This window comes from Phacochoerus africanus, chromosome 3 (genome assembly GCF_016906955.1).
Source record: "Phacochoerus africanus isolate WHEZ1 chromosome 3, ROS_Pafr_v1, whole genome shotgun sequence".
NCBI lineage: Eukaryota > Metazoa > Chordata > Mammalia > Artiodactyla > Suidae > Phacochoerus > Phacochoerus africanus.
The window spans coordinates 119,471,936-119,497,170 of record NC_062546.1 but is presented as its reverse complement, the minus strand read 5'-3'; the positions used below and the strand labels follow the sequence as shown (position 1 = coordinate 119,497,170).

The window sequence follows — 25,235 nt, the reverse complement described above, 5'->3', positions numbered from 1 at the left end:
ATTTCAGAAAAGAAATAACGTCAAAGGGGGAAAGGTACTAATAAAGCTATTCCATATTCATTTTTGCATTTTTCCTTTCATGAAAAGAAAAATCACCATTTACCTGAAAAATTACTGTTCACAGGAATTTGAGTTTTTTTCCTAGAAATTAAAATATCTACTGAATGTGTTACATGTGCTTAAGGCTTTGCTTTGTAATAATCAAAGCTAAGTAGGTTCTCTTAAAATTTAAGAATGGGGAATAGTGGATTCATTTTTCATAAAGGTAGTTTTAGTGTGAAAACAAAGTTTTAGTGTGTAAATCTTTAATTTCAGGTTCTTTGTAACAAGTCTACAGCATTACTTCACTTACTTAGGTTACACCTTTAAACCAGGGGTGAACATAAAATAATACAGCCACAATACATGCCATAAGTATGAATTGAGGCTCACTGAACTGCATTTCCAGTGGAGTGCATGAAGCCACATCCAGAGCATATTTGCTTTTCATTTATAAATATAGTTTGACAAGCTTGGAGATCTCTTTAACATGAAAGCCAGGTATGGATAAGGAATGACACCATAAACAGTTAATTTAGGATTAAACAGCATGGGCAGTTGGTAAGCACCCAAGTCAGCTGCTGAATGTGGAAGTACCTTGCTGTACTAGAGAGTACCCTAGAGGCTATAGACTTGTAGTGGGGATAAAGGGGATATGAAGAACAACATTAATCCTGTGTGTCCTTTTTAAGTAAAGTTTCTTCTCTGTAAAAAGCATTACAACTTGTCTATATAGTTAACACAATTAAAGTTGAATTCACCTTTCTTAATTTTTTTTTAGGGTTTCTATGCTATTGAAGGATATTTCAGAAAATCTGTGTTCATTGAGGAAGATGATATTTGGTTCTACTGGAAATGAACTGAGTCCCATCAGTAGTTTTCACTTATTACCATTGCAAGAGCCAACTGCTAGTAAAGTACAACAGAAACAAATTACAATATATGATTTTTTTACTAAAGTTAGAGATGAGGCATGGCACAGAACACTTGATAATTTAATTAAACATGGTGGAGAAAATGTCCTTGGAAATGAAGCTAATCAAGAAGATGGATTTGAAACTGGACTAGAAGAAGACAATGAGCTGAAAGAGAACACAGAAAGAGTTTGTTTGATGTCATTAGATATTACAGAATATGAACTGCAACTTTTGGAACAAGAGGCTAAGGAAAAAAATCTTAGTAATATTACTTCCAGCTCTCCTGAGGTACTAAATAAAGAGAAAACATTTTTTATGCACTGATTGTGGTTGGCTGATCAGATAGTAAATATTTCAGGCTCTGCAGGCAACACAGTTCCGTTGTAACTACCCAGTTCTGCCAATTCAGTGTAAAAGCAGTTGTAGGCAAATGGCCTGTCCATGTTTCAATAAAGCTTTATTCACAGAAGTGAAAGTGGGCTGGGTTGGCTTGTGAGCCATAGTTTGCTACTCCTGATTTAGTATAGTATAATCAGCATTTTATAGTGCAAAGATTTTTAGTGTCAATACACATTTGTTATAATTTCCTTAGTGTTTCTCCTGTTTTTTACTTAATATATACCTGTTCTTAGGGATTCCCTACATATCTACTAGAGTTTACTATTCCAAACTTGAGTTTTGAAATTACTTTTTTTCTTCATATTGATGTTCTTTACTTGATATTCTGGGAGGATTTCTCATAAACTAATGTTTTTTGCTTGACACTAACCTTTATTGTCATCTAGAATCAGTAACCTATGTCTTTTTCTTGATAGATTATTGTTAAACATTCAATATTTTCTCTCAAATTCATGTTTAGATTTCTAATTATTGTGTTCTGATTGATGAGTTTAATTTGTGAGATTATGTTTTTATACTGGCTACTTTAAGCATATTTTTCGAAATAGTGAAATTTTAATAGAGAAATCACTGTGTTTCTCTTATTGTGAAGACAAATAAAAAGACATATTAGCTGTATACTATTTATCCCATTAAAAAATTACCTGTTTTTGGTAGAATTTTATCAACTTCCTTTTATAAAAACTAAGTTTTAAATTTTTAAAATTAGTTTTGAAAGACATTTAGCGGGATTTTTTTCCTCAGTGTTCTAATGACAGAGTCTCAGTATTTCTCTATATTTGGTAACTGTATTAGCAATCACTTCTGTAAGTATATAGATGTGTTTTATTTTAACATTTTCAAACCGTTATCATACCAACCTTTTGTAAAACAGATTTCTCTTTTGGGAAATATCTTTTGTTAATATCTGAATTACCTTTTGTCTTTATAGAGATTTTGTATCACTTCAAAGTGATATATTTCATAAATTATACAGAATTATGATCAGGATTTCATGATTTGACTGACATCTTTTACCTCAATTATTGCCATTTTTTATTGTGTGATAATTATTAGCATTTAAAAATTCATTAAAGACCCCATTTAAAAAATAAGAATTTTTCTTCATATAAAACATTTTAAAATCTTTTTTAAAGCTTAATTTTTGCAAGTTAATCAAGGCTGTACTTCCTTTTCTTGCATTCCAGTTTAAAGATTAGATTTTCTTTTGGATTCTTCTATTTTTCTTTTGTATAGGTTCCTATCCTTGGACACTTGCATTGTGGGGTTTACCAGATTTTTGTAATTTCCTCTGATCCAAACATTGGCAATAGCTGAATAAGTAACTTATCTGACTGTTTTTCAAATCATGTAGATGCTATTGTAAAGGTATTATTACAGTCATAGTAGCTTTTTGTGATCTTTTACAAAATCAATGGATATGAGAACAGCTATAGCTGTTACTGGCTTTGTACAGATTTTTTTTCAATATTGCAAAGAGGTTCTTGTACTCAAAAAATTTGGGGAAAACAGTTTGAGATTTTTTTAACCATAGTTAACTTGTCACTCCGTACTCTCATTTAGAGAGTGTGGGCTTCATTTCAAGTCTGTTTATCTTTTTATCATTCCAATTATATTTTTTTTTCTCTTTTTTATTTAGTTGTTTCTTTCTTTGTTTTTTTTAGTTTATTTCTTTCTTCTACTATTCTCTCCCTCCCTTTCAACCTGTCATATAAATATATAAATATGTATTATAAATTTATCAGAGAAGAATAGGAAGGGTCTATAAATGTTTAGTGGATAGGAGCTTTATTTTGTTGAAAAGAGGGTATAGAGTCAATTATACTGGATATTAATGTTTGACGTACTTTTTTTTTTAAGCATTTGTCTTCCAAGGACAACGAAGAGGATATATCTTATGTAATTGAGAGTGATGAAGATTTAGAAATGGAGATGCTTAAGGTATGTTTAAAATTATGGAAAATTAGTTCCAGTTCTATCCATGGGACATTAATTAAGTAAACTATTACGTATTTCTAAACAAGTCCCACCACAATGAGATTGCTATCTCTTATGTAACATTAGATTTTGTTTTCCATTTCATATTTCTTTTTTCTTTCATTCTTTTTTTTAAAGCTGCACCTGTGACATATGGAAGTTCCCTGACAGGGGTTGAACTGGAGCTGTAGCTGGGGCTTACACCACAGCCATGGCAACACCAGATCTGAGCTGCATCTTTGACCTATACTGTGGCTTACAGCACTCCAGATCCTTAACCCTGAGCGAGGCTAGAGATCAAACCTGCATCCTCACAGAGACAACTTCAGGTCCTTAACCCTCTGAGTCACAACGGGAACTCCCATTTTATATTTCTTTCTCTCTTCATATGGTCTGTGAATAATGTTGCAGAAGTAGTGTAACTAATTTTACGTACTAGAAGATATACAAATATGTTTTCTGTTCCCTCTTAGTTTACTTTCTTTTAATCTTTTCCTGGAACATGGGTAGTTCTCCAGTATTGAAATAGGTTTCTTTTCCCATCCATGTATATCCACCTTTATTTGGCAGTTCTGTTTTTTTATATTCCATATTCTTCTTTACTTTCTTTGGTTTTATTTGCTGTGGATGTTTTCTATTTATTATATATAATTTTCTGATGTTTTAAATGGTTCAGTTTTCTATTATCAAAGTTGAAAGTATTATTTTATAATATACATATTTTCTACATTTTTACTCATCCTCCAATTTCTTTGTCTGGTCTTATGAACCAAGGATGTACAATAAGAAAAAAACTTAGCTAAATTTAGTGAAAAATGAAGAAAAACACAGAAGGTCACCATTATGCATACTTTGTAGTCCTCATCTTTCAGTTGATGTGATTTTTCTTTTTATGAAATAAGAATACGTTCCTGATTCTTTAGTTTTGAGAGTGTAGTGGGTAGTGATTATGAATGTAGATTCCGAATGCAAATGTGGGTTCAAATTCTAGCTTCTTCCTTTATTAGACTTTGGACAAGTTTCTTAGCTTTTTGTATTATTGTTTTGTTTGTTTGTTTTTTGGTTTTTTGCTTTTTAGGGCCACACCCACGGCATATGGAGGTTTCTAGGCTAGGGGTCTAATCGGAGCTACAAGCTGCCGGCCTACACCACAGCCACAGCAATGCCAGATCTGAGCCGTGTCTGTGAACTACACCATAGCTCATGTGCCATGATGGGAACTCCCAGTTGTAATTGTTTTTAAGGTGTTACTTGTGAAGAGTTTACTAAGGAGCCTAGCATTTCCTAAGTGTTTAGTAAATATTAGGTAACAGGAATAAAAAGAATGTAAATACGAACTCATACTCCTTTAATGATCAACCATTTCTCTGAGGAGTACTATTGAAATAGTGCATTTATAGGAAACTTGCAGATGTCTACAAGTTTATATTATATATTGAACTTCTTAGAAGGCAACCTGGATCCCCATCTGAGAGAAATTTTTTTCCAAAATATTTTCTAAGTATGGTTGTTGATTTGAAGAAAAAATCAGGAAGAGAATTGCTTTTTTTCCTTTTCTAGTCCTGAAATGAGTACACTTTTACAAAAAACTTTTAAACTTATTAGATGGAAGGTTTACTCTAAAGAGAAAATCAGAACTGTGGTTTAATAATGCTTCCTGTTATTTCTCAGTAAGAAATTTTACAAATGAAGCAATACTGAAACATCCTCAGGTTTGTTGAAGACTAGATTATCTAATCTTCATTTGGGGAGGAAATCAGATATCAAGCCAAAATGAAAACAAATAAACTTTATTCCACATTGGTAATATTACTTTCCTAAAATTATTTGAATCTTTTTGTTTTGTTTTGACAATTCCAAAAACACATTTATTGTTTGCTTATAGTTTAAGCCTTATGCTTACTCAAAAAGAATGTGACTGACACGTGATATAGAGAGGTTTATTACAAAAATAAAAACCCAGATCTACCACTTGTGAATTGAAAACATTCAATTATGATAAAGAAAAAATAATCTAGATTCAAAATTTATGATAATTTTCCCCAGGGGCAGTTCATTATATGCTATTAATGAATCCTCTTTATGCTGGCAGCATTCCATCTTTGGCTTTGTGCCTTAGAAACCATTCTTGTGCACATATTTAAACTGGAGCACACATGTTCTTTTGTGGTATTGCTTGCACATCTGCCAGCTTTGAACAAAATTGTAGGCTCTGTTAATAATACTTCTTTTGTGTTTGCTGAAAAAGATACAAAACTGTCAATGATTTTGCTGTTAAAAATTCTTTTAAACGTTCAGTCTTTAGAAAATCTAAGTGGCACGGTAAATCCAAATCATACAAAATGCAGAGAAATGGAAGGAAATCTGGGTCTTCCTTTGGAAGAAGATGAAGATGAGAATGAAGCTGTTGTAGAGGAAGAAGAAGAAGAAGGTAAGCACTATGATGTTTGAAATGACTCATCTCTGATAAACTACCATTGATTTTAAATTAGGGTCCAGGTTTTAAACATTTTGGAGGTCAAGGATTTTGTGACATGTAGTTAGTTAGGCCCTAAAACCTTGTCATTAAATCCCTCGGTGCTTTGGTCTTCATAGAGCACAGTCTTACTATTTAGAAAGTAAAGTAATAGAAGTGTTGTGTCATATGGTGAACAAGGTGACATGAAACTTTTCATCTGGAATTTTATATTTTGTTTGTTAAAATCATAAAAAAATCATTAATAAGAACTCATAAGTTAATTGCTTATATTAAACATTATTATTACAAATAGCATAGATGCATAATATCTATCCTTCAGGGGCTTATTACTTAAAACAAATGGCACAATATCAAATACCAACATGGACTGATTTTCATCCTGTCTATGCCAACTCTAGTAAAGAATCCACTAAATAAATCTTCTATAATTTAAGTGTGAGTGATGTTATTCATTATGACAAGCCGTGGCGTCTTCTCATAGAGTGGAACTCTCTGGAGCTAGATTTCATCAATGTTATAATGGGGAAAATTTAAAATACATTTTGTAGGTGGGAAGTAGATGAAAATTTTTAGGAAGTTTTTTTTTCTTTTGTTTTCTTATATTCAATTGGGACAAATATTCATTTGTTTAGTGATGAATTATTTTGATTCTTTTGCTTTGCTCTTTCCTGGCCATTTATGAACCCCTATACCTGATAAAAAAATGAAAATTAGTGGGGTAAAATTAACATAGTTCCATTCTGCTATGCAGTTGGAATTTTGGTCAGAGATTTTGTGGAGTGGTAATTAAAGTGGAGATTTGTTTTTAATCTATAGATTTTATTTGTGACAGTAATGTGATTACTGCTTACTATTAATAGAAAGTAGGTTATATTTTGAAATTGGATTAGTGTTTTGCTTGCCATAGGTGGCTCTAAATGTAAGTTTTTAGAAGTATAGCAAGTTTCAAAACATTTTTTGGGGAGGAGCTGGCAAAATGAATCACAACAAAGTTCTAATCCTTAGTATTAGGTAATTAATTTAAGGTTTACTTGAAGTCATTACTGGTAGCCAGAGGACAAAATTGGCTGGATGTAAAAGACTGAACAGTGACCTTTGATGCCTACCACTATTTCCTTTAAAAGATGTCTGTCAAATAAACTTATTGCCTCTCACTTTGTGCACTTCTATTTTCACATAAATGCCCATTTTACCTTATTTTAAGACTACTTGTTACCAGAACCTACCGCAAAGCAAATTAATTGCCTCAAGACGTACTTTGGCCATTCCAGTTTTAAACCGTGAGTATAATCTCAGTTAATTAAATTGCATATTTACTATTTCCTTCACAAGAAAGGCAAATAATCCATCCATTTAACAGGAAAAGTACAACTTCATTTTAGTTTTACATGCCACATTGTAATTTTTCTGAGTGACTATAAAATTATTTTGAAGTAATTTTTATGTAAAATTCATGTCTGCAGATTGTTTTTATAAGTGAGGAAAATGGTTTTCCATACTATAGAGAGCTCTGGGTAGAAACTAGTTTAAATACATTAATAAATTAATCTTAATGTTGACTTATATTTTATTAAATAAGTATCTGTGTGCCTGTTTTGTGCATCTTATTGTGCAAAGCATGTTGATGTAGTACAAATTCATAAGACAGTAGTTTTGAAAATGGCGATAATCATATCATTTTTAACATAGTCAAATATATTTACATCCAAGGGGGTACATTTATAAGTATTAAAATGAGATGAATACAAACGAAATGAAGAACAAGTAAATTTGAATAAAACTCTACATTTATTTATTTATATTTTTAAATTTTGTGGGGTTTTTTGAATTTAAAATTTAATTCGTGGAAGCATTTCTTTCCTTTTTTCTTTTGACCTTAAAAAAATTTTTTTAATTGAACTATGTCCTACACATAGAAAAATGCACATAAGTGTTTATATAAATGAATTTTTACCAAGTAGGCACTCAGTGTAACCAGCATTTAGATAAGAAAGAATAGATCATTATCAGCATACTAGAAAATCACTTTTCCAATTGATTTTCCCCTCAACATTTTATTAAAAGAAATTTCAAAGATATAGTAAAGTTGAAAGGTTTTTTTTTTTACTATGAATAACTGTATATTCATCATTAACTCACTGTTAACATTTTATTGTACTTGCTTTATCACATATTATCTCTCTATCTACTTTTCAATCTATTCTGTTTTTAAAATGTATCACAAGTATAGACTCCTTGCTCTTCCCTCTAAGTATTTCAGCATGTAAGTCATTAACTATAGTTATTTTTAATTTTTTAATTTTAATTTTTGCTTTTTAGAGCTGCACCTATGGCATAAGGAAGTTCCCAGGCTAGGGGTTGAATCCAAGCTGCAACTGCCGGCCTAAACCACAGCCACAGCAACAGCAACATGTGATCCAAACCACATCTGCGACCTACACCACAGCTCATGGCAATACCAGATCTTTAACCCACTGAGTAAGGCAAGGAATTGAACCTGCATCTTCATGGATACCAGTTGGGTTTGTTACCACTGAGCCACAACTGGAACTCTTATGTTTTATTTATTTTTTTACTTTAAAGCTAACATTTACACACAGGGAAATGGTCTATCCTTAAGTGTTTAACATTTGCAGATCTTAAGTGTACATGCACACACCCATGTAACTTAAATCCTTTTTAAAATATAGACTATTATAGTCACTCCAGAAATTTCCTTCATTTCCATCTTCAATCAGTCCTTGCACCTAGAGCATTTCTCTTATTTATTTTATTTTATTTTTATTTATTTATTTATTTTTGTCTTTTTGCCTTTTCTAGGGCCGCTCCCGTTGCATATGGAGGTTCCCAGGCTAGGGGTTGAAGCCAGAGCCACAGCAATGCAGTATCCGAGCCTCATCTGCAAACTACACCACAGCAACGCCAGATCCTTAACCCACTGAGCAAGGCCAGGGATTGAACCTGAAACCTCATGGTTCCTAGTCGGATTCGTTAATCACTGAGCAACCACGGGAACTCCTCTTATTTATTTTAAATCAGTGATATTTGTTGAATACCTCAGATGAAGCTTGGAATTTATTTTATACTTTGGATATGTAAAATAAAACTTAATACATATACAGTGAAAATCCTACTTGTTCAGTCAGCTTGAATGGGAGGTTGGTCAAATGGGGCTTTTGTTTTAAAGTTCTAGGGTCCATATATTTTTATTGAAGCTCAAAAATGTAAAAAATATTCTAGGGGAAATGAAAAAATTAAATGGGTTTCCCTTGGGTTTCTTTTTGATAAAACAGACAGCTTTTTGCTTTTCATTCTCCAGGGTTCAGTGGAAAGTGATTCATTCCATATTGGAAGAAAGAAGAGATAATGTTGTTGTCATGGCAACTGGTAAGTTGTACTCAAGCAAATAACCTAATCTTTTAAAAAAATAAAACTTAAAGGTTTTGAAATGCTTCATATTTCCTTAAACTCTCAAAATACAAATACGTATACAGATGGTATAAAATATAGAAGAGAGGGAGCTGAGGATAGATGCTCACATTTATTGTATGAATTAGCTCTTTGGAAGGTAGCACAGTAGTGGTCACCATCTATCTCATATACGTACATTGTAAGAGGAAATCAAAGCACCAAGTTTTATTTCTCTGAGTGTATTATTTTTATTTTAAGGGTATGGAAAGAGTTTGTGCTTCCAGTACCCACCTGTCTCTGTAGGTGGGATTGGCCTTGTCATCTCTCCCCTTATTTCTTTGATGGAAGACCAAGTGCTCCAGCTTGAGTGAGTAATGGTTTCATTGCCACATTACCACCCCTCCCTTTTTTTCTTCCTGTGAAGAAATTATTTGATTTATCATGTACGTTAAAGTCTAGTTCCCAGTGACACAGAAGTGTTGCTTTATCTGTTAGTAATAAATGGTACTTTATAATAAATGATACTCTTGCACTAGAGCTTACTTTTTTCCTAGAGTTCTAGAAAACTCTATTTGAGGCTACCAGATAAAAAGATTTTTAAGAGCAAACTTTAATGCCAGTTTACACTGCATATGGCCAATTTCTCTTCTCCTTTGGTTACCCTTCTTTAGTTTGCTTTGTAGTATGTAAGTGGAAGTGTATTTTTTAGTTGTGAAAAAAATTTAGATCTCTTTAACTTGAGCTTGCAATCTTTTGCAGTCTTTTTGAAAAACGTACCTCAGCAACCTATCTTCTAATACAGCCCTTGAAGAAATTTATTTATCAAATTAGTGAGTTACAAAAAGAGATTGCAAAGAAGAGAATGTACGACATTATATTTCTTTGCTCCTTCTCACTTAAAAACGAACTTGACATGTGTAGTGTGTACATGGTTCCAAAATATTTGTTTTTTTTCTTACAGAATGTCCAACATTCCAGCTTGTTTTCTTGGATCAGCACAGTCAAAAAATGTTCTAGAGGATATTAAATTGTAAGTAATTTGTATGATTTCTTATCATGTGATCAGGTGTCTGTGGTATGTAGGAGGGTTTTTTACACAAAAAAATTTTTGTTTAATGCATGGGCAGGGAGTTCCTGTTGTGGCTCAGGGGATTAAGAACCTGACTAGTATCCATGAGCATGCGGGTTCGATCCCTGGCCTTGCTCAGTGGGTTAAAGATCTGGCATTGCTGTGGCTGTGGTGTAGGCTGGCAGCTGTAGCTCTGATTGGACCCTTAGCCTGGGAACTTCCATATGCCGCATGTGCAGCCTTAAAAAGCAATAAATAAATAAATAGACAAAATGTATATAATTTTAAAATGTACTTTCTTTTATAGTATATTGTAGAACTCAACTTAAAAAATTTTCAAACTCATATAAGCCTATATTCAGTTCTTAGAGTAGAAGGCTAGCATTATGATCATAGAATTTAAAAATTTTGGTTTTGGAAAAGATCTTGGAGAGTATCAGTTTTGTTTCATTTTACAGATGAGAAAACCAAGGCCCAGAGAAGGAATAGGCCCAAAGTCACCCAATGAATTAAGGGCTGAGCAGGGACTGGATTCTTAGATCTTTTGCCCCACCAATCCTGTCATAACATAATTCCTAACAAGAATAATGTCTCAAGTGTTTGTGCATATATATATATTAACCTATATTAACATATATATATATATATATATAAACTTACACACATCAACGTGCATTTACTGAGTTTTGATAAATGCATACAAATAGGTAACCCAAACCCCTAGCCAGATGTAGAATATTATTGTCACTCTAGGGAGTCCCTTCATGTTCCTTCCCAGTCTGTCCTTCTATTCACCATCTGAAAGCAAACCACAGTTCTGTGTTTTCTACCATGCTTTTGTTTTGTCTGTCCTAGAACTTCATATAGAGGAAGTCATGCCATGGAAACTCTTCTGTTTAACATTTCCTTTGTTCAGCACCATATTTTGAGAATTCCCCATGTTCTTACAAGTATCAGTGGTATTATTTTGTTATATGAAATTAACACAATTTGTTTTTTCATTTACTTATTAATAGTTATTTCTAGTTTTAGACAATTATTCATAAAGTTGCTATGAATATTCCTATAAAATCTTTTTTTGAACGAGTGTTTGCTTTTCTCCTTAAACATTTTAATCACCTTTATTGAGATATAATTGACATACAAAAAACTTTACATACTTAAAATGTGTAATTTGATAAGTTTTGACATAAAAATACCTATGAAACCATCTCTACAGTCCAGATAATAAACACAAAGTAAACTTCTCTCCAAAGTTTACTCAGACCTTTTTGCAATCCTTTCCTCCCACCTTTCTCTGCCTTCTCCACCGCACTCACTAGGTAACTACTGATCTGCTTTCTGTATATGTTAGCTGCTGTAGATTAGCTTATGTTTTCTAAAATTGTATATAAGCTGAATCAGTCATACAGTGTGTACTCTCTTTTTTTTTGTCTGGTTTAAATCACACAGCCTAATTATTTTGAGATTCATCCATGTTGTTACATGCATCGATAATTCATTTCTTTTTATTGCTAACTAATTACATCTATGGATACGCCATAATTTGTTTATCTGTTCACCTGTTGATAGGCATTTGGATTATATCCAGTTTGGGGCTATTCCAATAAAGCTTCTATGAATATTTGTATACAAGTCTTTGCATGCATATATATTCTCACATCATTGGTATAAACCAAGGAATGAAATGACTAGGTCATGTGGTGGACAGTTGTCTACCTTTTTTTTCTAATTGAGGTAAATTTACATAATACAAAATTAACCATTTTGAAGTTCCCATTGTGGTGCAGTGGAAACAAATCTGACTGGTATCCGTGAGGATGTGGGTTTGATCCCTGGCCTGGCTCAGTGGGTTGGGGATCCAGCGTTGCTGTGAGCTGTGGTGTAGGTCATAGTCATGGCTCAGATCCCAAGTTCCTGTGGCTGTGGTGTAGCCTAGTAGCTTAGCTCTAATTGGACCCCTAGCCTGGGAACTTCCATATGCCACAAGTAGAAAACCCCCCAAAAAGCAAAAAAAAAAAAAGCAAAATTCACCATTTCAGTCGTCTTAAAAATGTGAAGTTCAGTGACTTTTAGGATGTTCACAATGTTGTGCAACTATCACCACTATCAAAAACATTTTTATCATCACCCCCCATCCCCCACAAAACCTCCATATCACAAGGCAGTCACTCCCCATTGTCTCTCCCCCACCCGCTTCCAACCACTAACCTACTTTCTGTTTCAATGCTTTGTTTAGTTAGGATATTTCATATAAATGGGTTCATATAGTATGTGCCCTTACGTGTCTGGCTTCTTTCACTTAGCATAATGTTATCAGTACTTCTTTCTGTGGATGAATAATATTCCATTGTGTGACATACCATATTTTATTCATTCATCATTGATTCAACACTTAGGTTATTTTCACATTTTGGCTGTTATGATTAATGATACTATGAATATTTGCGTACACATTTTTATGTGAACATATGTTTTCAGTTCTTTTGTGTGCATGCCTAGGAGTAGTATCTCTGAGTCATATGTTGAATATGTGTTAACTCTGAGAAACTGCCAGGCATTTTGAAAGTGGTTGTACTGTTTTACATTCCCATCAGCAGTGTCTTAGAGTTCCATTTCCTCTGCCATCACATGGTATGGCCAGTCTTTAATTTTAGCCATTCTAATAGTATGTTAATGTGCTTTAAATTTGCATTTCCCTAATGACTAATGATGTTGAGCATTTTTTCATATACTTATTAGCCATCTGTATATCTTCGAGGAAATGTTTATTCACATCTTTTGCTCATTCTTGTTTTTTCCTTATGAGTTTTGATAGTAATTTATATATTCTGAATATAAATCTTTAATATATGATTGGCAAACATTTTCTTAGTTTATGACTTTTTTTTTCTTTTTAGGACACACCCACAGCATATGGAGGTTCCCAGGCTAGGGGTCAAATCAGAGCTGTAGCTGCTGGCCTACGCTACAGCCACAGCAACGCAGGATCCGAGCCAGTGTCTGCGATCTACACCTCAGCTCACAGCAATGCCAGATCCTTAACCCACGGAGCAAGGCCAGGGATCGAACTAGCGCCCTCATGGATGCTAGTCAGATTCGTTTCCACTGAGCCATGACGGGAACTCCAAGTTTATGACTTTTCATTCTCTTTAACAGCTTTTTTGAAGAGCAGCCATTTTTCATTTTGATAATGTCAATTTGTTCTTTCATGGATTTTGCTTTTGCTATTACTTTTTGGTGCTTCACTCAAGATTACAAAAATTTTCTTTTATGTTTTGTTATAGTTTTGTTTAGATTTATGGCCCATTTTGGGTAAATTTTGTATATTGTGCCAGGTATTGAGTACAATTCTTCCTCCCTTCCTTCCTTCCTTTTTTCATAGGGATATGCATTTGTCCTAGCTCCATTCATTGAAAAGACTATCCTTTCTTCACTGTATTGCCTTTGCACCTTTGTCAAAAATAAATTGAATAAATATATGTGGGTTTATTGCTACACTATTTTCTGTTATATCAATCTCTTTGTCTGCTTGGATTGTAAGCTTTGGAATCAGGGAGTACAAGTCTTCCAATTTTGTTCTTTCAGAGTTTTTTTTTCCTCTTCTGGGTCGTTTGTGTTTCCCTAAGTATTTCAGAATCAACTTTTCAGCTAAAATGCCAGCAGGGATTTGATTGGGTTTACACTGAATCTTGATATCTAAAGAATTCCACTCATGGCTCAGTGGAAACGAATCTGACTAGCATCCATGAGGGTGCCAGTTCGATCCCTGGCCTTGCTCAGAATTTACAGTTCTTACTGTTTTACACTGAAGAAGCTGAAGCACCCTGGAGTTACATAATTGCCTAAGATCTCTTGGGTTGAAAGAGGTAGAACTGAGATTCAAACCTGGACAGTCTAGCATCAGAGCTAATTATTTATACTATTTCCTGTGTTAATTAGAATACTGAGTTAATTTCATGAGATTAAAAGCATATCTATTTTATTCTTAAGTGTTTTGTTCCTAATTCCTGGTGGAAGGACCACATCTGGCACACAATAGAGTAAATATTTCAAAGTCTTTTCATATTTCATTGCTTCATTTTATTTAACTTGATCTATGTCCTCACTTGGTAGAATGGAAAAGAGACTCTATATACATATTTTGCCCTAGCCCTAACCTTTGTTGCAAACATTGTCTTAATTAGGATTCTGTCTGCCCAGAATAGAGATCAGTCAGGCTAGTTTAAGCAAATGTTGAATTTTATATTAAGAATACAAGGCTGTCTCGTGAATTCCTCTGAAAAGAAATTAGCCAGCTCTCAGGAGGAGACTAGAATGGGTATTAAAAATATACTAGGGCTTTTGTTTTATCTGTAGCTGCTGCGTGTCTTCCTCATTCTTCTCTCTGAGGAAGTAAACATTCTCTGCTTTTCTAGTCATAAAATAGATTGCTCTGCAGCTTCTTCGTCTTCTTCTTCTTTTTTTTAAAACATGTTACAGGTCTTCCTATTTGGAGACTGGTTATTTCTTGGTCAGATCCCTGATTCTAGGATAGAGACTAAGTGACTTGACTTTCATATGCTTTGAATCTCATACCCAAGAAGATGTAGGCAAGAGAGCAGAATACACAGGAGAAGCATGGGTACTGTGGGTTTAATCATGGAGAAAGAATCAAGGGTAGGCTAATGGGTTGTAGTTCTCCAAGAGGGTGGTAAGTGGGTGGATTTCTAACACATAAAAGGTTTTCTGTAGGCTTGATCATTTAACTAAAGCACTATAGTTTTGAGGCCAAACTGGTGGTAATCAGAAGTTGGCTTCCAATGGCACCTTAATGCCGAGTACTCCCAGACTGGTATTGCAGTGTTTTATTTTGATGCATTGAATTGAAATCAAAGAGCCAATATATGTGGATATATACACATATATAACGTTCATTTTGCTTTTAGTAGGTAGCATAATGTATTGTTTAAAAATTTATCAGGTGTTATGGTTTTCAGTTGTATTCTTTAGGTGATTGTTTTTGTATTTTCTTTCCTGTTTCTTTCTTTCTTTGTTTTTACAGAGGAAAATACCGCATTGTATACTTAACTCCAGAATTCTGTTCAGGTAACTTGGACCTACTCCAGCATCTTGAAGCTAATATTGGTAAGTGGTACGACAGAATCTGTAAGTATTTGTTAAATTGAGATATTCTTTAAACTTATGGATCAATATCAGATTTCACTGCTCTTAGGGTTTATTTTAAATCCGCTCTCTCCTCCAGGAAATCTCTGCCTCTCCAATTTGGTGTCTCTCTTGTCCTATCCCATAGTACCCCCATAATTCCTTCTTCCGTAGAAATTAGGCTCCTGCATTATAATTACCTGTTTATATATCTTTTCTTCTGCTAGACTGTAAACTTTTCAGGGAAAAATGCTGTTATTATTTACTTATATTTCCTTAGTGCAGTGACTGGCACATTGTAGGCATTTAAATATGTTATTGGTAGAGTTATCTGGTGGCTCAATGGGTTAAGGATCCAATGTTTTCACTGCTGTGGGTCACTGCTGTGGCGTGGGTTCAATCCCTGGCCCTGGAACTTCTGCATGCCACAAGTGCTGCTGAAAAAATATTGTTGAATCTTAAATCCTGTGAAATTATAATTTCCCCCTTTTCATAGTCTGAATCCAAATTGAATCAATGTAGTGGTTCTCTATCCTGTTGTTCATGAGAATTGCCGTTCAGACTTTAGAAAAATACAGGATCCTCCAACCTTGAAAATTGTGATTTAGTGCTGTCAGCATCCAGTTTGTTTCAGAGGTGATTCTGATGTGTAATCAGTTTGAAACTACGATACCTTTGCTTATTTGCCTTGAGTGAGTATGATTAATTTAAAAAATTAGTAAGTCAGAGTCTGTTTCCTATAAAATGTAAATATAGGCTTAGTTGCTGGCACCATTTTTTTGTTCTTAAAACATTTTTGTCTGTTTTTTTGTTTTTCCTTTCTTGATGGTTAGGCTCAGCTGTCAGAGTTGTAATTATGGCTTCTGTTGCAATTGCACATATTTCAAACATTCAGTTGAACCAACCAATTTTAGTTTCTAAATAATATGATCTCATTTTATTATTATGTATTAAAATAATTGTTGTAGGTAAAGTTTCTAACACTGCAATATCTCATTTGATGGTTACTTGCGTATAACTCTAGGGAAGCATTTAATAGTTGTTCTAAGAATGTAATGGAAACAAATATATGTCTTTGTAGTATATATTAGAATATCAGCAAAAGGAGTTCTCTTGTGACACAAGCAGGTTAAGGATCTGGCATTGTCGTTACTAAGGCTTGCTGTGGTACAGGTTTGATTCCTGGCCTGGGAACTTCTACATGCTCAGGTGAGGCCAAAAAAAGAATCAACAAGAGAATGATGGCGGAATTTGACATTGGATTAAATATATTATCAAAAAAGTGCATCTGTTAGCTGTTGAACTCCCTTATTGGCATTTATATTTTTGTTTTTAATGGAAAACACAATTTGCAAAGATACAAATTTGGTGTTTCTTCTGTTAGGTTGTATGAAGTTTTATGACTATCTTACTTCAGATTAAACCCAACAACCCTAGATATATAAATTCTTTTATTGTAAAAGTTAGGGTCTATGTCCATAGTGGTCTGGATATGGATAAGCTAATCAATAATTAGCTTCAGTATTTACTTAGATCTTTTGACAGGTAGTTCTGATTCTCTAATTTATTTTTTGCATTGATTAAAATATGAACACTGCAATTATTAGAGCTGAGTACTCTGCATAGATAGATGAAAATGCTGTTTTTGGTTGACTGTCAGTGTTGAACAAAATAGGATAAATTCTTTCTGAAATATTTTTATTTGCGGGAAATTATAGAATGTTTGCAATAGTAAATATATATATTTTTATATATGTAGTAGTTTGACATTTAGCTAATCAGATTTATGATTTTTATGATGTGTTCTTATTTACGTAGTATGGGTTTATAGCAGAAGCAGCAAACAGAATTTTATATAGAGACACTTTAAAAGCCTTCACACCTGGGAGTTCCCGCTGTGGCTCAGTGATAATGAACCTGACTAGTATCACTGAAGAGTCAAAAAAAAACAAACAAAAAACCCCCAAAACAGCAGACACACCTATACTTGTCTTGTTACTTTGGAAGTAAGACTTGAATGACAGGTGTGCCAAAATGAAATATGTCTTGGACCTGGTCAGACACTTGGATTTGCATATTTGAAGTTAAAAATTGGCAGAAGCTTGCCTCCACTGGTTTTGAGGGATACAGTTCAGCTCCAATAAAGCTAGTTAGTCAAACCTGTAATTTTAAGGAAGGTTTTTAAATAAGGGAGGAGCTATCATCTTAGTTTTAACCTCTTCAATTTAAAATCTGGGTCATTTAGTTTCTAAAGACAAATAATTGTAATGGTAACATTGAATTTACCAGCAGTAAAAAGAGAATTTTAATGCTAATCAATCTGTATTTGCTCTTATTTAGTAGATTTCTTTTTTCTTTCTTTTTTTTCTTGTCCAACCTTATTGTAGTTGGTAATCTCAATGAATTGTAATTATTTGCACATCTGTCTTCCTCTTTTAGAATTGTGGGCTCCCCAAGATCATGGATTGCACTTTATTAATCATTTTATTCCTAGAAAAGTGTGGGAACATAGTGAGCATTTGATAACTATAATAATAATAGTTTTTTTTAAACTAATCTATTTTTTATTCCAGGCCCTATCTTAGCATTTTATGTGAATAACTTAATCTTCAGAGTAAAAATTTATTAGTTACTTTTATTATCTACTTTGGGAAACAACACTTGGACATTTAAGTAGCATCCTTAAGTTAGTATAAATGGTAAGCCAGGTTATGCATCTAGGTAGTCTGACTTCAGAGCACTTGGCCTTAATCACCCACTAGTGGCAAAACATTATAGATAAGTATCAAGTAGTGCTCATCCCCATTGAAGGAAAAAGTTATTATCTGTCTTAAGAATTAATTTGGTAATCAAGGGCCAAAGCCCAACTGTCATTATTTTGAAATATCTGAAGACATTTTAGTGAATGGTTATATAATAAGGCCCTCTTCTGAAATGCATTACTACACACTCTTGATTGTGGGTGTGTGGCATAGGAGTGGAGCAGACAGGTTGCAAGGCGAAGAAAGAACAAATTACATTCCTTCTTACTTACTTCGTACATAGTGTACTATTTTGTACTTAGTATTTTGTCATCCTGTCTTCCAAAACTGGCATTTCAGAAGAACTCTGCAATATAATATGCGATCAGTCATAAACAGTGATGCATTTAATCTCAGTAGAAATGTGCTGATTCTTTCTATTTCTTTTGATAGCTAATCCATGAGATAAAATTGAAAGTATTACCAAAGAGAAATAGAACAGCTCTTTATTTTTAGGGCCTTATCATTGCAGATGAGTGATAGCTTTGAGGATGAATAGTAAGTAATTAATTTCTCTGAGGAATAATGATGAAATCTGAAATTCAATAAATACGTTGTTTGAAAAATACATCTTTCCCTCTTCTATCCATATGCCTTTTATCCATATATCTCCCCTCATTTAATTTATTCTCAGTAATGATTTTTTTGTCTTATCTGATGTTATTTATGCTTATATTTTATATGAACTAAATGCTTTGATTTGAATTATTTATTCTATTTCCTGTAATATTTATATATTCTAAGTAAGGATGGTGATGATGATTTAGAGCAGTTTATAACCTTTTTTGAACTTTAATTTTCCCCATTTATATATATTTTCTTTTTTTTATAGGTATCACAGTTATTGCTGTGGATGAGGCTCACTGTATTTCTGAGTGGGGACATGATTTTAGAAATTCATTCAGAACTTTGGGCTCCCTAAAGTCAGCACTCCCGTTGGTAAGCTTTACCAAGTACAATGTCTTGAAGTGACTTTCTTACCGAGGGAGGGTCCGGGATTGGGAAATGGCCAAAAAGCTGACAGCTTCTCTATGGAAGGGCAAATGAATGATGTAGCAGGGGAAAGAATTTTTTAAAATCTACCCTTGGCTTCCTTCTAAGGTTGGTGTGTAATTTATAGGAATATTATAGAGCAGGAGTTGGCAAACTTTTTCTAAATGAACCAGATAAATATTTTAGGCTTTATGGGCCACATATTTTTTTCTCTCTCTCTGTTTTTTTTTTTAACCCTTTAAAAATGTAAAAACTCTTCCTTGCTCATCAGCCATGAAGAAACAGGCTGTGGGCCAGGTTTGCCTGTGGGACATAGTTTGTGGAGTGCTGTCCTAGAACGATTAGACTCTGTGCCTTCTCAGTGATACATCATGCATGTGTCCTTTTGACTCTAATGCTGGGAAAGCATCATCACCCCTTGTGTCATATTAAAAACCGAACTATTCTAAGGGGATTTTAATGAAGCTTTTAGTATTAGAGAATTCTATGTTCTTTTCTCATTATAAAGAGCAGCAAAATTTTACATGAGTGTTCTGTACAAATGGCATGTTTTACACAAATAGGTTAAAAACTTAAAATATGGGCAACTATTTTTTATTTAATTTTGAAAATTATGGCTTCACAGGTGGTCGTAAAAAATAATGTACAGAAAAAAAGAGTTCCTGTCATGGCTCAGTGGTTAACGAATCCGAGTAGCATCCATGAGGATGCAGGTTCAATCCCTGGTCTTGCTCAGTGGTTTAAGGATCTGGCATTGCTGTGAGCTGTGGTGTAGATTGCAGAGGCGGTTTGGATCCCGTGTTGCTCTGGCTGTGGTGTAGGCTGGTAGCTACAGCTCCGATTCAGCCCCTAGCCTAGGAACCTCCATATGCTGCAGTGCGGCCCTAAAAAGACAATAAAATAAAATAAAATAACGTACAGGGGGTTTCTACATACTGTTTCCCCAATGGTGGCATCTTGCAAAACTGCATCAAGTAGGATATTATTCTTAGTTCACTAGTTTTATAAGTGTCTCTCTCTCTGTGTGCATTGTTTTATACAGTTGTATCTCATATGTAGATTTAACTACCACTGCAATCAAGTTACAGAACTATTCCAGTACCATAAAGTTCCCTGGAGCTGTCCTTTTACAGGCACACTCACTATCCTCACTACCCCTAACCCCAACCCGTGGTGACCACTAATCTGGTCTCCATTTCTATAATTTTATTATTTTAAGAATGTTATATAAATTGAATCAGATGGTTTATTTTGGAATTGGCTTGTATGAGTAAACCTAGAAAAGGTATTAGAAATTGTTATTCTTTTGATCGTTTGTCTCCTTCACCTTCTTTACTTATTAATCATGCTTATTGAGAGCTATCTTCAATAAGGCTTCTTTTTTGTTAGCTCTTCTCATAAAAATTTGATTGGAGCAGACATTACAGTAAAACAAAACAAACCAACAAAACACTTGAACCTACTTCAACAAAACATTTGAATCAGCAAGTATATCCTGAAAGAGAATCAAAGTAATATGAATTGAGCTCCAACTATGGGACTGGCCTTGGATCAATGCTTTTATCTTGGTTTACTCTCATAACAACATGGCAGCATAATTGTGTTCATTACCTTTTTTTAAAAATTAAGGAAAATTCAATATACTTTTAAATTTATTTCTATTTTTATTTTTGTCTTTTTAGGGCCATATCTACAGCATATGGAGGACCCCAGGCTAGGGGTTGAATCAGAGCTGTAGCTGCCAGCCTACAGCACAGCCATATAAATGTGGGATCCCAGTCACGTCTGTGACCTACACCACAGCTCACAGCAATGCCGGATCCTTAACCCAGTGAGTGAGGCCAAGAATTGAGCCTGTATTCTCATGGATGCAACTCAGATTCGTTTCTGGTGAGCCACAACAGGAACTCCAATATATTTTTTTAAATGTTACACCCCATGTAGTTATTTCAAAATATTGGTTATATTCCCTGTATTGCACAGTATATCCTTGTAGCCTTATACCCCGTAGTTTGTACCTCTCACTCTCTCACCTCTCTTTTGCCCCTTCCCCCCTACCCACTAGTAGGTAACCACTAGTTTCATTACCTTCTTGAAACAATTCTTCTCTTACCAGTAGGATAACACACACTCCCGGTTCCCCTCCTTCCTTATTATCTCTTATTTCTCAGTTTCCTCTGCTTATTTTTTTTCATCTTCTGCCCTTTTAACATGGCATGCCTAAAACTTTAGTCTTTGGACTCATTCTCTTTCCTTCCTGTATACCTACTTCTTGGTCATTTTATCCAACATAGGGTTTTAACTACCATCTATATACTGACAACTCCCGAATGTATACCAGCAATAGGAGTATGACACTGGTACAGTTTATTCTTAGTGCTCTAGTTTTACAAGTGTCTGTATATGTATGCATTGTTTTATAGAGTTTTATCTCATATGTTGGTTTGTATAATTACAATATATGAGTGATCCAGTTTCTCTCCCTCCTTGCTAGTATTTGGTGTTATTACCTTTTTTTTTTTTTTTTTTTGCTTTCTAGGGCCGTAGGTGCGGCATTTGGAAGTTCCCAGGCTAGGGATCCAATCAGAGCTACAGCTGCTGGCCTATACCACAGCCACAGCAACTCAGGATCTGAGCCACGTCTGCAACCTACACCACAGCTCATGGCAACGCCGGATCCTTGACTCACTGAGCAAGGCCAGGGATCGAACCTGCATCCTGATACTAGTCAGATTAGTTTCCGCTGCGCCACAATGGGAACTCCCTACTATTTTTTATTTTAAAGCATTTTACAGACTAATATATGTGCACACACACTCTTATATAGTGTTAGCTGCGTATTCACCATCTCTCTACGTAGATGCCTGAGAGGCATCTCAAACAACCTGTTCCCAACTTCCAGATAGTTTCTCTCCATCCCAGACCAGCTCTTCCCTCAGTCTCCCCCATCTCACTCAGTAGCAACTCCATTCTTGGCCTGGTGCTCAGGCCAAGATTTTTGGAATTTTCTTCAACCCTTCTTATTTTCAACAGTCTACCCCACATAAAGAGTAAATAAATCTCATGACGTTTTCAGAATATATATGGAATGTAATCACTTGTCTCTTGATCCTTGCTACCTACCACCTGGTACAAACCACCATCTCCTTTCCCCTGGGCTATTCCAGCCCCCTCCTGGTTGGTTTGTTTTCCTCTTCCTCTCCTCAGTCTATTTTGTACAGCATCCAGAGTGATACTTCTTAAATAGAAGTCAGACAGACCATGTCTCCTGCTGAAACCCTCTGGTAGCAGACCATTTCACTCTGCATCAAGACAAACACGACATATCTTAAGTGTTTTCTCTTTGATCTCATCCTCTGCTGCTTGTCTCTTCATTCATTGGCTTCCAGCCACACTGTTTGTTCTCCTTGATATTCTTCAAAGGTGCCATGTATCCTCCTATCTTAGGCCTCTGTTCCCACTCTTCCCTCTTTCTGAATAATTTTCACCCAGGTAGTTCACATGCTGTATCCTTTACTTCCCTCAGTTCTTTGCTAAAGTATTACTTTTACACATAGGCCTCCTGGGCCAACATATTAAACATTTCAAATTAACCCTTTTCCCCCAGCCATTTGCATTCATTGTATTCCTTTGCTGTTTTTAAAATAGCACTTATAACTTTAATTTAACATGTTAAATTTTATCTATGGCCTGTGGGTCCACACTACAATATTCTTTGTGGGTCTGGTTTATAAAATCTACCACAGTAGATTTGGCACAAAGTGGGTGTTTCATAAATAATTGTGTAATTGAATAAATGGATTCTGATGAGAAAGCCGAGAATCTGAGAAGTAACTTTCCCACATAGGCAATGAGTGTTAGAGCCAGCCAAAGCTACCCTGTGGGACACTGTGCTAGTTTCTCAAGCAAATGGCAAGAAGTTTTCTGCCTGAAAGTAGCATGTAGTCCAGTAAAGGAGTTTAGTCATACCTATGAAAGTAGAAGCAGTAGGTACCAAACAAATACGTGGTGTATGGAATAGTATGAATAATATAGAAAGACTGGTAGTGTTAACAGTACCTGTAATAGAGGAAGAAGATGTTTGTATGGCAAAAGTCACTAGGCTCAGGCTTCCTTGAGGGCTGCTTTCGATTAATTTAGAATGGTTTAAAGTAAGCTTTTGGAAACTAGGAAGATTGCTTTCTGTAATCCTTTCCTAGGCCGTTAATTCTAGGTGGATTGTGTTGAAGGACTTTTAAATATTTAATGCAGTTCTGAAATACTTTTCAGCATTGAATTAAGTCTTTTATTAGGTTAGGCTGTTGGTTCCACTGATCATTTTCATTTCTTGGGATGATTCACTATAGCACAGGATGTTTGTCAGGCAGTGGCCAAGAAAGCCTTTTTCCCTAGTGTTTTCATGAATCCTTTTTATTAGCTAAGTGGTGAAAAATGCCACCTTGTGGCTGTTGGACTCTCATTTTCCTCACTGTTCTCAGTGCTTTTTTTCTCTGAGTCTCAGTGACACTGGGACAACTAGTATAAACCTGCAGTGCTTTATACCGTATTATTTCAGTAAGTTCACAAATAGCAAAAAATCACTAAGTCATTTTCCGTAAAGATTCTTGTTTGCAGAGAATCTGACAAAATGAGACTCAAGAAAGAGCACCCTGGAATTCTCATTGTGACGCAGCGGAAATGAATCTGACTAGGAACCATGAGGTTGTGGGTTCAATCCCTGACCCTGCTCAGTGGGTTAAGGATCCGGCGTTGCTGTGGGCTGTGCTGTACGTCATAGATGTGGCTTGGATCCTGCTTGACTGTGGCTGTGGCATAGGCTGGCAGCTGTAGCTCCTGTTGGATCCCTAGCCTTGGAACTTCCATATGCCGCAGGTGCAGCCCTAAAAAAAAGGGGGGGGGGCAGCCAGGTAGATGGGTTTACATCAGCCTTAAAATTCTATTTAATTTAAGTAACAGGAACTCTGAAGAACATGAAAGACATGTTGGATCTTTCCATTAGTTTTGCCCCAGTCCTTTCACAAAGATCAACACATGGTAGACTCTCAGTAACTATTTGGAATGAGTGGATAAATGAATGAAGAATACTGTCATGGAGTACAGAGTTAGAATTAGCTGCATGACCCAAATTTAGAAGCAGAATAGTTCTTAAAATTTGTAGATGCGGTACTGTTGAAGTATACATCTAAGTCATTCTTTATAGTCACAAGATTAATTTACATTTTGTTGCTTTGTTTTCACAAAGCTTGGTACTCACTACCAAAGAAACCAAGGCTTGTCAGCATAAAGAACAAGAGTTCCATGACTTAAGAACTTGATATAACTGAATGACAGGGTAATTTATCACCCACACTGGTTTGCTTTTGAAAATTAAAGGGTGCAGGCTATTAATAACTATGCTGTGATGACAGGATAAACTGGGAGCATCCAAGCAAACCAGGATATATGGACACCTTTCTCATAACTAGCTTGTGTGTTATCTTTAAGCTTTACCCTAGTTTATAACTTTTGTTTATTTTCTTTACCTCTCTCTCTCTTTTTTTTTTTTTTTTTGCTTTTTTAGGGCCACACCTGCAGCATATGGAAGTTCCCAGACTAGGGGTGGAATCGGCACTATAGCTGCAGGCCTATGCCACAGCCACAGCAATGCGGAATCTGAGCCTCATCTGTGACTAACACCGCAGCTCACAGCAGTGCTGGATCTTTAACCCACTGAGCCAGGCCCACTGAGTGAGGCCAGGAATTGAACTCGCATCCTATTTGAGTTCTTAACCGCTGAGCCACAGTGGCAGCTCCAATCTTTTAAATGTCATAAAGCACCAAAGCTTCTAAGAGAAAATATTCTATTTATTTCTGAAGTGAGAGTAAATACGGTTCCATTAAGTTAATATATTCCATTACTTTGTTCTGTTTCTAAGTTGTGGGAGCAAAATTCTTAACTGTGACTTTCTAAAATATTGGTGGGAAAAGAATGAATTTATAGGTGATTTTTCCTGTTAACAGGTCAC

General features: G+C 34.9%; 1 protein-coding gene across 1 annotated transcript in view; it reads left to right on the top strand.

The window, feature by feature from the left end:
* Window positions 1-25,235, top strand: part of WRN (WRN RecQ like helicase) — a 126,635-nt gene that overhangs the window by 48,438 nt on the left and 52,962 nt on the right. The window contains 9 exon segments of the mRNA XM_047770239.1: window positions 821-1,244; window positions 3,216-3,296; window positions 5,631-5,763; window positions 7,016-7,091; window positions 9,131-9,198; window positions 9,481-9,589; window positions 10,184-10,252; window positions 15,336-15,418; window positions 19,070-19,176. Of these exon segments, the coding sequence (XP_047626195.1) occupies window positions 821-1,244; window positions 3,216-3,296; window positions 5,631-5,763; window positions 7,016-7,091; window positions 9,131-9,198; window positions 9,481-9,589; window positions 10,184-10,252; window positions 15,336-15,418; window positions 19,070-19,176 (1,150 nt within the window).